At 45.1% G+C, this 16227-nt stretch overlaps 1 protein-coding gene across 1 annotated transcript; it reads left to right on the top strand.

The window, feature by feature from the left end:
* Positions 1 to 6895: 6895 nt before the first annotated feature.
* Positions 6896 to 9033, top strand: NKX2-1 (NK2 homeobox 1). The gene is made up of 2 exons (XM_070931389.1): positions 6896 to 7253; positions 8336 to 9033. Exons 1-2 carry the CDS (start codon positions 6896 to 6898, stop codon positions 9031 to 9033), a joined length of 1056 nt encoding a protein of 351 aa, XP_070787490.1.
* The last annotated feature ends 7194 nt before the right edge of the window (positions 9034 to 16227 follow it).

Genomic DNA, 16227 nt, shown 5'->3' with positions numbered 1-16227 from the left:
TTCTGTATTTATATTCAGATAACTATTTACCTTTTTTAAAAAAAAGCTCTTTTCCCTAGGAAGCAACATGTGGGATATTTACATCACAGCATTTGGTCATGCGCTCTCCTAGAAGATTACAAAGGAGGAAAAAAAGGTATTTTAGAAATATTTTATTTTAGAAATAAAATTGTCTAAAATTATCTAAGGAAAACTAAGAAACATAGAAACTTTCTGTTTTGGAAAAAATATTGCTACGGTAACTGAGAAGAACCCCACTTTTATTGAATGTTATGGTTTATTAAAAATAACATTGAAAGGAAACTGAGTTATGTGAAATTGTTTTCTAATAAGAGGTTTGGAAGTGGAGCACCTCTTGTGTCACATCATGAGTTAAGGACTATTTTTCTGCAACAATAATTATTTTAGGGGAATGATCCAACCTTGTGACAATTTTACTGATTCATAAAATGGCAGATATCTGGCCCTTTTGATATCAAAGTAATGGTATACTTAGGAGTTAGATCTGAATTCAGCCTCACTTGGGAGAATGAATAGAAACAACCCAAACAGAACAAACAGTACTGTTGATTAACAATTTAGAAGAAAGTGAAATAAAGCATATTACTTTCTAAAGAAGGAGAAGGTAAAGGCTATGAAGTCCAAAGTTAAAAATTATTTAATTGCTTCATTGCACTAAAATAATCTGTGAAGCAAAAAGATTAGAGAAAGATTCTCATGACTCTGGACTTCATCTACATAAAATTAAGCAAATTTAAGTCAAGTTAAGGATGGAGGTGATGAGACCTGAACTTTATATATATGGAAGCAACTGATTTCAGTGGAAAGGACTGTCTGTAGAAACACAAGAAGAAACAAATGCCACTTGGAACCAACCTAAGAAAAGCACTGAACTCAGCATTGAAGTGCTAAAATCAATATTAAGTCAACTTTCTAAAATCTAAACAATGCTCAATCCAGTAAGTAAAGGGAAGAGAAAATGTCAAGAGGAATGGAAAAAAGAAAGAAGTGAATATTGCAATCTGAACATAGCATTATTCTAAACTGGACATAACTTTTTAGTAAAAGTATTTGGTGACACTTCATCCACAAAAAATAAGTCTCCCGTCTTTTTGCTAATTACTTCTGTCACTAGGATGGTCTTAGCTGGCCATAGCAGCAATAGGCTGAAAACTAGTCAGAACTCTACCAACTCGCTTTATTCATTTTTTTTTAAAAGACATGTAATTTGGAACTAACTCCCCTGTTTTCAAAGTTACTTAAGTCACCCACAAATTTTTAGCATCTGGGTGTAAATATGTCCTTATCAAATATTGAAGGCAAAGGTCCTGCCAATCAATAAATGGGACCACTCATTGACCCATTCAAAATGAGAAAGTGGAGCCCAAGAGAAGGCTGTCCTAAAGCAAAATATATTCGGGACTGATTGGAACAGGACTGAACCTCAGAGCAGATAGGAGTAGCAATCTGGAGAGGGAAAGACCCCAAAGGAACGGATTCGGTTCTGCCCTTTTTGTAGGACGTTTCCTTATTTTGGAAAGTATTTTATACAGTAGATGTCAGTGCTAATGTTATTCAATGAAACATTTGCTACTGCCTCACTAAGTGCATAATTCTAAAGATTCAAGGGACTCTGCCTTCCCCTCCCGCCCCCCCCCCCAGGCGAAGGTCTAAAATGATCCTAAACTGGGCTGGTTGCCTTCTTGAAATCCCAACCCAGAATTGACTTGCAAAGAGAACCAGGGCGGCATTGGGGGGTGAGGGGGTGGAGTGGACAGGAGGGGAGGACAAATGCCCTGGGACGGCAACGTTAAGGGCAATATTCATTAAACAGTTGGAGCAAAGTATTTCAGCGGTGCTTAATGTAGGACGCCATCTTGAGTGAATTTATGTGGTGCCACTTTCACGCTGGGATGCGCCCTTCTTTTCTTAGAGATGGGAATGAAAAGGGCTGCCCCTTCCTTGCCTTCTGGTTTTGGAAAAGAAACTTCCCGAATTTCGGGGTGCTGTCGAGCTCTGGGAAGGCATCCTTCGGTAAGCAGCTGGGTGGAAGATGACCTGTCCAACACCTCTGAAGAAAGCTACAAGACAGTTCTAACGCCCTGGTACTGTATAACTAAAAGGCTACAGAACTGAAGGTTTCCCCGCTAAGTTTTAAGGGATGGGGGAAAAAATAGTTCAAGCTTCCTTCCTTCCTTTTCTTATCCAGCTGTCAAAGAATTGCCCCAAATGCAGAGACGTTGACTTCCATCTGGCGCTGAGCAGGTTTTCTCCTTCCCTTCGCCAAAGCGTCAGGCATCTCCTGCTTCGGGTTTGGATGGGGCATCAGTCACTTTGAGTTTAGGCATCTTTGACCTGGAGCGCTTGAAGAGCCGGTCCTGGGAGGCAAATCCAACGTGTTCTCAAAGGCAGAGGCTGGGACGGCTGTCGGGTAGGTGGGAGCCTTTGAAACAGGCCAAACGCACCCTAGTCCATCGGGGTCTTCCCTCTTGCATTTCTTTTCACCCTGCTTCTTCGCATTCTTCGTCACCATCATCAACCCAACTGTGGACAATCGGGACAGTTGAAGTTAGCCCAGGGTTTCACAGGAGACGGGGATGTCTGCGAAGGTCGACCCAGTCTTCAACTTTGTAAACACCCGCTTGCTTTGTGTATTTCTTCCTTCCGAAGGACAGAATCTGGCTTGCTGAATTAGAAGATCCGGAGGAGGACGCCGAAGGAGACTGGCTATTACCCGGAATCACCTCCTAGAAGCAACCTACCCTACATCCACAAGACTCCTTTCCGTGGAAGTTAATTCCACCCGAGATGCCCGCCCTTCTCGCACTGAGAGCATTGATGTACTTTGCTGAAGCCACGGGGCAGGCTGGCCCGAAGGATTGCTGCAACTTTCCATCAAGGGAAATCAATAGGCTTCTGCTGCAAAGTCTACGCTCTCTTAGCTGGAAATCAAATTCTCTTCAAATCAAAGCACTTACAAGTAAGCACTATTGCAACTAATTGAAAATATGAACCTGTCTACCAAATGAAATTCAAACACTTTGCCTTGACTTGATTTGGAGATCAGCTTATTTGATTAGGATCAAACTCATCTCTTTCCATGTGATTTTACATATAAATTAATTCTGTCCCGCCACTGCTGTATATTTGATTGGCTCTGTGACTGCTAGATTTTGGAGGCTCAATGGCTGTAGTTTGATCATTTTAGTCAAAATAAATACATTCCAGTGTAGACGTGTAGATCCAAATGGAAGAGTAAAACTGGGTCCAATTTCATAAAAACGTATTAATTACACACATTGAAGGAACATATTCTAGGAGAAAATTTCCAGTCTAATCAATACTCCAAAGAAAATGCAGAGAAGAAAGAAGAAAGTTTTGAAAAATTTGGAAATACTTTCTTCTTATAATAAGGCATAAATTGAGAAGCCCTGTTTTTTTTGGGGGGGGGGGGACTGGATATGATTAAAAAGTGTGATTTTGTTTTTGTTTTTTCTTTCTTCCTTTTCTATATATAAACAATACAATACAGCCGCCCACTGCAAATTAATACATACTTATATCTACTGCTAAGTATTATTACTTTGACCTCCTATTAGAATATTATTAGAGCAATGATTAACATTTTAGTGTATTTTGATTGTGCAATTATTGTACTTTAAGATAAGTTTGTGTTCTTAACATAAATAAAATAACGATTGTAGAAAATAAATGTGCTTTTTATTTATATTGAGATACATAAGATATCCTTGTATAATCTCTGTATATCAGTAACTATTAAAGAGGTTAAATATGCAATTAATATAAGTAACTTTTCTACCTCTGTTCGTATTTTTGCACATAATATAAATCTGGTCCATCCCCAATAATAGTGGCGCACAATTCTATTATCTTCCTATTCGTTTTTGTTTGGGGGAATTTTAGATTTTTATTTGCTTTAATGAAACAGCCCTGTAATGGTCAGCCTGTGAAATAACTGAAAGATAAACAAACTTCTTAATTTCTTAGGTGACTAAATTGTTTTATATCATTCTCTTCCGAGCTCCTACAAATAAATTATTACAAAATAATATACCCTACAAAAAAAAAAAAAAAAAACCGCCAGCGACGCCCAAGCATCGGGCTTTATAACGGGGATCTTTGGATTCAGGTAAGATCAGAAGTAAGTTTTAAAGTTTCTTCGCAAGGAAACCAAAAACTCTAGCGCGACAGACACAAGGCTCTGAAGTCCGTTGCAGCCCGAGAGAAAGCAACTTCCAGGGAGGGAAGCCTCACTTTAAAAAAAAAAAAAAAAAAAAAAAAGGCTCACCGTTCACAGAACCTAGTTGGGACCCCATGTTACTTGCATGCCGTCCCCTGAGCGAAACTTCTTCCTCCACAAAGTGCCCAGAAGTTCTCCTATCTAGCCTAACCCAGCAGCCTCGACTTCGGAAGTCACTCCCATTGATTTGATGGCACTCCAGCGTTTCCAGCGGCTGTCCGGAAGCGGCGCGCGGGGTGTTCAAGGGGGAAAACTGACGCTCTGCCTCCAAAAGTTGCTGGAATTACACCGGCGTGCCAGAGCTCACCTCTTGCCGAGCCCTAAAGCCTAATCAAGGCGCCGGTTTCTACTTGAAGGAGGCGAAACACTCAGGCGGGCATCGGCTTCGCTCCTGAGCGTTTTCTTGCCTCCTCAACGAGGGTCTCTCAATTGAAGCAAAACGATCTTTATGAGCCGACATGGAGTCGGCGACAAAGCGACCGGCCATTTACGCAAAGCCACTTTAGGTAAAGATGTTCGGTTATTCCCGGGTAGCAGCAAAAGTGCACTTTTGCATTTATTTATTTAATTTTTATTTATAGGCCGGCTTGCTTAATGACGTTGAAAAGCCCGAGACCCGTCGTACATGCCAACAGATTTACCAGCGGCAATTACTAAACGGTTGAAGGTTGAAAATCGTCGGGTTAACTGCCCCTTAGCTGCCTTTTTTTCCCCTCTCCGTTTCAGAGAATTGCTTTATTAAATTAGGTACCACTAACGTGCCAGGCAAGGATGCAGAAAAGCTGTCTCCCTCCCCTCCCCTCCCCCCCCTCCGCCACCTTTCCCTTTTCCCACCCACTCCGTTTCCCGGGGAGAAGAATACGAAACGCGCACATGGAAAAAAAAAATAGCTTTGGAACAAGGAGGCGGCTGGCGGCGGCGGGTAACACGAGGCAACCAAGCCGCCTTGGTTGCTTCCACGCATGAATAAGGGCCCGGCCCAACCCGCGCCTGCCCCACTCGCGAGGAAGGCGGGGGAGAGGAGTCTCCGAGGCCTCCAACGAGACTAGGATCCTGCCTCTAAGTCCTGCCCCCGAAGCAGGGCATCTTGACTCGCTGGTGGATCGGGGCTGGATTAAGACCGCCGCCGCAGCGCCGCCAATTTGGACTCCCGGTTTGTCTAGACACCGAGGTGGCCGCAGTTCGCCTTAGCGAAATCTTAGGAAATAAGGACATTTTTCTTCCCTGGCGGAGTTGGGGTGGTGGTGACCTAAGGGTCTTGGCCAGGCCTGGCGTCTCTGATTCAGAAGTATGGCCGCTTGTGAGATTTAGACGTGGCCCGAAGGAGTGCGTGACACGGCGCCGATTGGAAAAGAACAAACGGCCCCTTAGCCTTAATGTGTTTTCCAGCAGCCCCTTCGTTCTCATACAATTGCTTGACACGTTTTCCCCCCAAACTTCCAGCTTCCTCCTGTTTGAGAGTAAGACGCGCGGCGTTAGGATCAGGTGATTGCATGTCTGGAGAGAGAACATATATTTGGCAAAGCGCGGAGTGGCGGGCGGGCGGGCGGGGGAACGAATGCGCGGCGAGGGTCAGACGGATAAGCTTCCTAGAAGCTCGGCGGCAGCTGACGCCTCCTAAGCAGCCCCGAGAAGGCACAAGTAGTTTGCTCGAGGAAAGCCAGCGCCTCTCCCGAGTGGAGCCGTCCAAGGTCTGGCCCGGGACCGCCTTGCGGCCAACTTGGCACCGTCTGATGGGGAATTCTTCTTTTCTCTCCGTCCGGGCTTTCTAACGGGAGGCGGGGGCGAAGGCGGGGGCGAGGGGGTTGGAGGCTAGATCCAGTTCTTCAGTCCTGACCTTCCTCGTTCAGACGGAGGAGGAGGAGGAAGAGGACTGGTAGGGCGGAAGCGCGTGGAGGGGGGGGTCGCAGTGGCGCGCGGGGTGTGTGGGTAGAGGGAGAGGTTGGTATCGGAACTGGCTTGCTTTCCAGACTTATCCACGGGCGGAGTGCTTGTGGGGGGGGGGGAAGCAAGCAAACAAGAAAAGATGAATTGAATCCCCTCCCCCATTAAACCCTTGGGATTTTTTATACCCCTTCTTGGGGATAGTCTAAGGGTTAGATTCCCCCTCTCCTCCCCTCCTCCCGGAAATAAATAAACGAAGAAAATCGGTTCTGTTTGGGGGAGGGGGGAGGCATAATTTTATTTATTTTGTGTGTGTGTGAAAAGACTAACCTGTTTCTTAAAAAGTACAGACAACGAAGAGCAAATCCTGAGAAGTAAAAAAAAAAACAAAAAAACTTAAAGGTGTTTACCTTGTCATCAGCATGCACGCTAATTATCTTGGGCAAGATGCGGGGATCTATTGTCTTGTTGCTTTAGAGCCTATGCCCCGCCTCTGGTGGCAGCCTAAAACCTGGCGTCTGGCTAAAACAAACGAAAGGCAGCTCTGAGCCTCCACTCCATCCAATTAAGGCGGACTTGGTCCACTCGGTTACGTGTTCATCCAACAAGATCGGCGTGGAAGCAACCCAGCAGAATATTTGGCAAAAAAAAAAAAAAAGCAAAAGAAAAGGAGAGAGAGTGAGAGTGAGTGAGAGAGTTTTGCCTCCCCTTTCCCTTCTTTTCCCCTCCTCTCCCCCCAGCCGCCGAATCATGTCGATGAGCCCAAAGCATACGACTCCTTTCTCAGTGTCTGACATCTTGAGCCCTTTGGAGGAAAGCTACAAGAAAGTGGCCATGGAGGGGAGTAACTTGGGGGCTCCTCTGGCAGCGTACAGGCAATCCCAGGTGGCGCAGCCGACCATGCAGCAGCACCCCATGGGCCATAACGGGACGGTCACCGCCGCTTACCACATGGCAGCCGCCGGGGTCCCCCAGCTGTCCCACACCGCCATGGGCGGCTATTGCAATGGCAACATGGGCGACCTCCCGCCTTACCAGGACACCATGAGGAACAGCGCTTCCGCCACCGGATGGTACGGAGCCAACCCGGATCCCCGCTTCTCTACAAGTAAGTCCAAACCCTTTCCCCGCTTCAGGGAGGGATCGTGGCGCGGCCCTAGACAGGTGGAACAGGTGTGGGGTAGCGGTCAGAGCGGCGATCGGCGAAGTGGGGCTCGGGAGATTGGGTCCACTTTCCTCAAATCGGCTCGGGTTGCCTCCCCTCCTTCGGCACACCTTCCCCTCTTCTCTGCTCTTGGGCCGCCTCATTTAAGGCGCTTCCAGACTTTGAAGGCCGTAGCGGCTTCTGCTGCCGCGGGGGATGGATGGATGGATAGACCTGGTGCCAAGGTTTAATTGGTGCGGGGAGAAGGAGAGAGGTTGGCGCGATCGCAGGCGACAGCTGCAATTGGAAGAAATGGGCGAAAAACCGAGGGAAATCGGGAAACTAAATTCAGGGCTGTGGCGGAGTTTGAGAGAATGCGTTTGGGTAGCGCAGAATACGGGAATCCTGCAAACTACATTGGGCCTCCAAGCCTTTGTCTACAGTGGGAATATTATCTCAACTTCGGAACAACGCCGACAGAGACCATAAGAGCAATAAAGCATAACTTTGTGAATGAGGAGACGGGGAGGAATACGCTCTATTGATTACTCAGCACAGGCCGTTTATGATTTCTCGGAGGCAAGGCGTCCGCGGAAGCAACTGTTGAGAACAGAATCGTTAAATGTTGTCTACATCAGCAACCCCCCCCCCCCTCCTTCCTTTTCTTAATAGGGCTTCTCCTCCTCTCCAGATCTTCCTCTCGCAGGGTTTTCAGTGGCGATGCTTAGGGCCTGGGCATATTAGGGTGATCCGATTTAAACTTCACGGGAAAGCTCCCATATTATATCAGAACCCGATTTCTGCAGGTTATTAAGTAACTCGGGGGTCTTGTTTGGTTTACTCTTGGCTTGTTATTTGTGCTTAAGCTTTTTAAAGAAAGAAAATGTCTGGCCATCCGGTAAACGTGGTTCATTTTCTGGGGGTGGGCGGGGGGGTGCGGGAAGAGGGAGGCTTTGGGCTTCCTGGATTCGGAGGTGAAAAAAATCTTTGAGCCGGCCTGGCCAGCGGGCGACTAACTCTGCCTGTCTGGCTCTTCTCGATTGCAGTCTCCCGCTTCATGGGCCCTTCGTCTGGCATGAACATGGGCGGCATGGGGGGCCTGGGCTCGCTGAGCGACGTGAGCAAGAGCATGGCTCCACTGCAGAGCGCACCTCGGCGGAAACGCCGCGTCCTCTTCTCGCAGGCCCAGGTGTACGAGCTGGAAAGGCGCTTCAAGCAGCAGAAGTACTTGTCGGCGCCCGAGCGGGAGCACCTGGCCAGCATGATCCACCTGACGCCCACCCAGGTCAAGATCTGGTTCCAGAACCACCGCTACAAGATGAAGCGCCAGGCCAAGGACAAGGCGGCCCAGCAGCAGATGCAGCAGCAGGAGGGCGCCTCTTGCCAGCAGCAGCAGCAGCAACAGCAGTCGCCCCGCCGAGTGGCCGTGCCCGTCCTGGTCAAAGACGGCAAGCCGTGCCAAGCGGGCTCCAACGCACCTTCCACTGCGCTGCAGGGCCATCACCAGCAACAACAGGCGGCGGCCACCGCCATCACCGTGGCCTCGAACGGGGCCAGCCTGGGACAACATCCGAGCCACCAGGCCAGTAGCGCCGGGCAATCGCCAGACCTGGGCCAGCACGCGGGCAGCAGCCCCTCCGCCTTGCAGAGCCAGGTGTCCGCCTTGTCGCACCTGAACTCCTCCACCTCGGACTACGGGACGGCCATGTCCTGCTCCACCTTGCTTTATGGCAGGACCTGGTGAAAAGGACCGGCCGGCCCCGCCTTCGGCCGGCGCCCGCAACCCCTTTCTCCCCGAACGAGCTGACCTGCCCCCTGCCTCCCACAAGACCCCTCCCCTGACTTTTCCCTTTTTTTGTTTGTTTGTTTCGGAGAGGAAAAGAGAGGAGAGGAGAGGAGAGGAGAGGATGGGGCCGTTGGCTTTGGTCTCAGTCGGAGCAAAAAAAAAAAAAAAAAGGACTGCTCTCGCAGTGGCTGCCGACGAAAGTCGTCCGGAGAAGTTGAGGGCCTTGGAAGCCATTCGGGACCGTGTACCCACTTCGGCTGACGCGGAAACTCCATTGGACGCTTGTATGTACATACACAAACATTGGGGCGAGGGGTGGGCTTTTCTCCTCTCCTTCCGGAAAGTTAACATCGGCACCTCTGTGTAGGCACGAAGTCCCAGACTCGGGAAAGGGAAGGAAACGCAGCGACACTTTGGCGCCTTAACATCAATCAGCTCACGAACTCGTAGCTTATATGGTCCATCACAAACCTTGGACTAAAACCCATAGTTTTTAGCAACCTGAATATTTTGTTGATTTTTAAAATATATGTGGAGCGAGGATCTATCAAACAAAGCTTTTTCTTTTTCTTTTTAATTTTACTGGGGGAAAGCCACTTTTAAAAATGGATCTCCACAGAACCTTGACATTTGGGGCAGTTTAATCTTTCTTGATGCTCCTTCCTTCCTTCCTTCCTTCCTTCCTTCCTTCCTTCCTTCCTTCCTTCCTTCCTTTTTTCCTTTCTTCCTTTTTTCCTTCCTTCCTTCCTTTCTCCTCCCTTCCTCCCTCCCTCCCTCCTTCCTTCCTTCCTTCCTCCTTCACTGTCTGTCCTTCCCTTCTTTGCTACTTATGTAGATATATTTGGCTTTAAATATATTTCCTAAGAAGCGTCTAATAAATTATAATTATCACCGACATTCCTTATTGCCTTTGGTATTTTTCCTGCTTTGTAAAAAAAAAAAATGAGAAGGGAGTTGAATCCCGCCAGAAAAATTCCTTCAAAGGCCCACTGAATTTCACAGGGGAAATGTTGCGGCCATTTCAACGGGATATAACGAGAGGTCCCTGTTTCAGGAAAAGTAAAAAGCAAAGCTACATCGTTGGTTCATTCATTCCCGATTAACTCTGCCGCGGGAGAAGGGAGTCCAAGATAATGAGAAGACAAGCAGACAAGGGAATCCAAGTGGCGTCGTTCATAGTCGAAAGACAATATTTGCAGACCTACTAATTGAAATTCCAAAAAGAAGCATTTAAAATACTTTTGATGCTCAGGGTGGGAAAGCTAACAAGGGACGTACTAACAGGTAAGGGGAGAACATTAGAATCTTTTTAAAAAGTCCGCTTTTATTAACTTGTAAAAAAAAAAAAAAGGAACACGCCCATCATTTCTACAAAGGTTTCCTATGTAATTGTACTTTAAGGGAAGTATGAGTATTTTAAAACATCTTATTTATAATCAAAATAAAACATAGTTTATTGTGCACGAAGCGTATCGTGTAGTTTGACTTAACCGCAACACGGGAGACACTCCGCAGTTTGTAGGGACCGGGGCGGACACGCAACTCTTCCCCCTCCCCGCCTGTCGCTGGTACGTGCTGAGGAGGAGGATGTGTGTGGACCAGGAGTAGCTTCCCAAATCTTGGTGAGGGAGGATCGATCTCTCCTTGGTTGGCTTTAGAGGCAGAGCAGGTCTCAGAAACGGGCTGAAAACGTGCCGGGAACGACTTTCTGGACTTTAGGCTATGGCAATCTAGTTTCCCTTGCTTGTTCAAGGCTGATAGAAGGGAACCTCGCAAGTGATGGCATCGCCTAGTCTCCTTCGGGGCAATAGGAGTGTAATGTTAGCGCATCGCCGGTTGGATGATGTTTTCAACCTTATCGAGAGGCAGCCAGAAGAGGAGACCTTCCTGGATTGGAGGCTGGTTTGCCCCGAAGCCTTTTCTTTGGGGTTTTCTTTCTAAAGGACCTTCCTCTCTCTGTCTATGTAAGAATCAGTGCTTGGAAATCCAGACTAGGGATTTGCAATTTGCCAAAGGCCAACGCGGGTGGGCGGGTGGGAGATGGCCCTCCGCCTCAATGGCGGCTAGAGCCGCACAGTTGCCGAAGAAAGCTTCTCGCCTGATAGCTGGGGGTGTAGGGATAAAAAGAGGGGAACCTTCGGCTTTTAAAGGAAAGGAAAAAGAATGGTTCGTGTCTGCAGGCGCTACATGTGTCAGCAGAACGTAATACCCTAGGTATTCCTCTTGTTTAGAGAGAGAAAGAATATAAAAAGAGCGAAAGAAAGAATCATGAAAGAAAGAGCGAAAGAAAGAAAGAACCATGAAAGAAAGAGTGAAAGGAAGAAAGAATAAATGAAAGGAAGAAATAAAGAAAGAAGAAGGAAGGAAGGAAGGAAGGAAGGAAGGAAGGAAGGAAGGAAGGAAGGAAAAAAGGAAGGAAAAGTGAGTTTGGTCAAGCTCAGGAGAAACATTTCCAGCTGTTCCCTTCCCCCCCCTCTTGCGAGATCTATTTTTTTCTCCGTCTTTTACAGCTCTGTGCTAAAATTAGCATCTTCAGAGCCCAAAATGGAGCACTCAGAGCTGTCATTTGAAATCCTAATGTGGTTCCTTTTATTATTATTTTTTTCTGGTGAGCTTCTCTTTTTTTTTTAATGAAAAATCTGCATGCATTCAAGGCTTGGCAAAGAAGAATCAGCAGTGGGATGGGCGGGTGGGGTGAGTAATAGCCCATTAAATAGCTCCCTATCTTGGGAATGGAAACATCAAGGTGTGAAAGAGAGGATAACAGATCAACCTGTCTTTAACTGTTGAAAAATATACCCAGTTTATAGATTCGCCCCCCCCCCCCATCCCAATATATTCATTTTGGGGTTTAAATTAACAAGACGAGCTGACGAGCCACTGGGAAGCAACCATGGCACATTCCTAAATTGTATTGTGTTTCCTCTTGCCTCCTCCCTGCACATTAATGTTGCCTTAAACTTGGTCAGGGTTCCTGCTTTCTAGTTACATGTAAAAAAGGGCTTCCTGAAGCCAAGCTCTGTTCCAGAGAACTGTTATATTTACTTTTTAAAGAGGAAAAAAAGGGGAAACCTTTGGGGAAATTAATGGTCTGGTATTTCTGGTTAAATCCATAAAACACATATCTGGAGGTGGGGACTAATGGATGTAATGGATGATTGTGTACACCGTTTTATCTTTCTGCAACTAGATTTAGTTTCGATTAAATAAACTGGCTTCCACTTTGTCTGGGGTCGGCTTAGATTAAAGTCTATTTGCTTGTTCCACCGAAAGGTGAATTCATCTCTTGATAGACCTCTAGAGTCCAAGCAAACACAATTCAAAGGTTATTTACCTATCAGTCAGAAGAAATGCAAACAAAACTGTTCTAAGAAAATTACAGTTCCTTCCCTTTTTAAAAGAAGAAATTATATCATCGCTTTATAACTTTCCTTTCAGGGTCAAGCTTTGGCTGATCGAGGCACATCAAGCTTTCTTTCTTTCTTTCTTTCTTTCTTTCTTTCTTTCTTTCTTTCTTTCTTTCTTTCTTTCTTTCTTTCTTTCTTTTAGGACAAAATTATGTCACACTGAAATGTCTTTCCAGAGACTTGTAGAGTATCCAAACAAATTCTTGTTCATTCTTATTTCTGTACTGCCTCAGCCAAAACAAATTTCATTTTGCTTTAAAAAAAGTATTGTTTGCATGTTAACCTAATGGAAATCTGCAAATCTAAGCATAATCTAATGTAATTCTTTCCTGAATAAAAAAAAGGTTTAGAGCAAAGAAAAGTGATTAAAATCAGAAATCCACACTTCGGTTTTAATGAAAATTCTACAACTAAACACACAGAGACACACATGATGCATGTATATATTATATGCAGAATATGTGTGTATATGTGTGTATATCTCAGAGGTTTCAAGACAATAAGATTTGAGAAGCTAATGAAAGATGGGTATTTATTTATTATAGTCCTGTGAATATATTTTTCTCTGAAATTAACAGGCAAGTTGACCATGTCAATGCATGTTACATGTTCTTCTGAGTTGGAGGGATGTGGGCCACAGTATGTTGATTTGCAAGTCTGCCTCAGGATGATAGATCCTAATCTGCATGGAATAGCTGGAGCATGCTTGAATTAAAACTGGACTTTGATTGCAATTGTGCCAAACTGACAAAAATGTGCCCAAACTGGTACTGTATTACTGTTAACAGGGAGTGAAACATGTGAAATGGATATGACCAAATATGATGACCTAGCTAGCCTATACAATTCCTACCTTATGAAAAAAAAAGCATTGTGGGATTGACTAGATTGATCAAAACCATTTTGGCAATAGAGATCAATATTTGGGTGCCTGTTTGTCTGTGACCCTGAAAGATCAGATCGAAACATGGAAAGTAAGAGGAGTAACTGTAAGGAGCATGAATAAATGAAAGAAAAAAAAAAGAAAAGAAAAATAGGCTGAATGTCTGTGAAGCTACAGTAAAAGAAATGGAAAGGAAGCAATAGATGGTCTGTTCTTGCACAGTAGAGTGAATGAATGCATGGAGGGAAATGAAGATGTTCATTGAACTAGGAAAGACAAGACTAAAATGTAGTTACTTATGAACTGAAAGGTCTCTACATTGTTGTGGGTGCAAATGAATGTAGGAATCCATAGGATGAAGACAGCTGTGAAAAATAAATTTTATATAAAATAGCTTTTTTTAAAATAGTTGATTTAGAGAGAGTGCATTTGACAATGAATAGACTTGAATTTCAGGATGTTTTTCACAACATCCTGAACAACAAGTGTGAAGGTTGGTTGCTGGAAGGAAAGCTTGTGTGAGAATAGACTAAATGCTTAGTGAATGGTTCAACATTGAGCAGGGAGTAAAAGAAGAATGTATGGTAACTTCTTTATTATTTAACACATTGATGGTTAAATATATAAGGAATGGGTATTTGTGTAAATAGAAACATGAATATACATATATTTTGTATCTGAAGGTATCCCTTTTGGCTAAGAATTCTAATAATTTCAATGGAAGTTCAGACAGATTGTACAATGCAACCAAGAGACTGGATCTCAAAATTAATGCATCAAACGGCATAGAAACAGAATAAATGATCACAAATTGCACATATAAAGCAAGCAAGAAAACAAGCAAACAAAACAAAACCCCAGAGCAAGCAGATAAAGGTTTAAGTGAAGTTGGGAAAACGGGTGGAGAAATTGTGAAGCCTGCAAGCAGCAGAGCAAGCAGCAGAAAAGGAGTGGATAGTATGTGATCTTCATCATACTTTGCCTTCTGCAGGCATTCTACTTGCTTCCTTTCCCTTTCTTTTCCTTCCATGTCCAATATCTCCCAGGATCAACATTACTAACATTAACATTACTAAATGTTAACATTACTAAAAAAAGTTGGCCCATATTCTTGTTATCTGTATTAGTACTCTCAGTTTTATGATTCAAAAATAAAACCGAGTAAGCCGCATTTTAGATATTTATTCCTTCTTTTGCTATGTGCATGTATACATAGCAACCGGAACTAAAACCATGAATTTGAAACAGATTCCCCCAAACCCCAAAACAAATACTTAGCAGTCACCATTCTTAATCATTCTTAGGTCTCCGAATATCTCAAACTTTTCCCACCCTGTTCTGTCTTATTTCATTGCCACGCATCCATTCATGCCACTTAGCAGAATTGTTTTCAATACATACATACATACATACATACATACATACATACATACATACATACATACAGGTGGTGCCTATTTCCTTCCAGAACTCGTATCTGTTCTTCTCTCAACATTCATTCAAAGTAACAAGTTTAAAGAATAGAAAGTAATACGTGAGATGATATGCGAAGCAAGAATGATTGGCAGGGATAAAAATATAGGGAAAGGAGTAGGAAATGGTTTTCGTAAATACTAGAGTTACATTTCCTTCCCTTTAAAAACAAAGAAACTTCTCACGCCTTTCATTTCTTTGCCTCTCTATGTCAGATCCCCTTGCATGACGTTCCCCATCCTAAAGGGCATCGCATGATGAATATCTACGTATTATATACACAGGCCACCTTCCAATATTGCTATAAAGTGTGGGTGGAAAGGGACAAGCCACAGCTACCCAGACATTCGTCACATCTGGTGTTCAGCATTCAAGCACCTTTTTGTTATTTTCCTAACTATTGGTGAGAACGCTTTTGATGACTCTTAAAGAAAAAAGATAAGATAAGCGAAAGCGTTTCGGTGTGGGGGGGAATAGCTAGCTTCCCCTCTCCCCAAAGTTTCCGTGTCCGTGTCTGTGGAAACAGCGATCGCTCAGGAAGGAGCCGCGATCGGCCGGGTAGCGACTACCAGGGCCTCGCTGAGACTTGGCGCTTGTTTAAATGTCGAACACCGACTTGGAAGGAATCGAGGACTGGCTGATGAAGACGGCCCAGCCTCAAAGGTACTAGTCGGAGTAAAGTTGGCAGCGTCTCTTTCATTTGTCCAGTTGGTCCTCCGTTTGTCTGGGCGGATGGGGAGTGAAGAAGCCATATATAACACTGTAATTTGTGCTCTCTTACCCCTTGTCTTAACCAAGTTGGTGATTAAGGCGACATGCCTCCGAGCTCAGGTAAGGTCGGCAATTTTCTACCGCGTGTTCCATCCTTTCAATCCGAGGATCAAGATAGCAGGTGGCTGATCCGGAGGCGCTCCTGCGGGGCTCCCACAACCCTGTCGTATTTTCTCGAGAAAAGCTGCCTGGCTTTCCAAGACCCAGTTTGCTTTCAAGACAGCAGCCCAAAGATACAAAGTCCGTCCCAAACCAGTGCTTAAAAGGTCAGAAGGCGAGACAACCCCAGCCTTTTCTAGTTGATAAAAAGTTTTGCCTTTGCTTTGGTGGAGCCCTTCCTCAAGGAGCGGATGGGTTGAACCGTTTGCCAGTCCCTGTGGCGGCTGGGCTGTTTTGTGACTGCCCTGACACCTGTACTCTGAATAGGAAGGAAGGAAGGAAGGAAGGAAGGAGGGAGGGAGGGAGGGAAGGAAGGAAGGAAGGAAGGAAGGAAGGAAGGGACGTTGGTTTCCCCAACAGAAAGAGCCACGCAGAACGGGGTTCTCTAACAGGAGTCCGCACACCCCGTCCTGGAAATTTTGCTTGACTTTTTTCCCCCACCAGCGAGACTCTCGTGGG

The sequence above is a fragment of the Pituophis catenifer genome, unplaced genomic scaffold, assembly GCF_029215685.1.
Source record: "Pituophis catenifer annectens isolate HBS135680 unplaced genomic scaffold, rPitCat1.0.hap2 SCAF_1, whole genome shotgun sequence".
Classification (NCBI taxonomy): domain Eukaryota; kingdom Metazoa; phylum Chordata; class Lepidosauria; order Squamata; family Colubridae; genus Pituophis; species Pituophis catenifer.
This window is presented reverse-complemented; position numbering and strand designations above follow the sequence as displayed.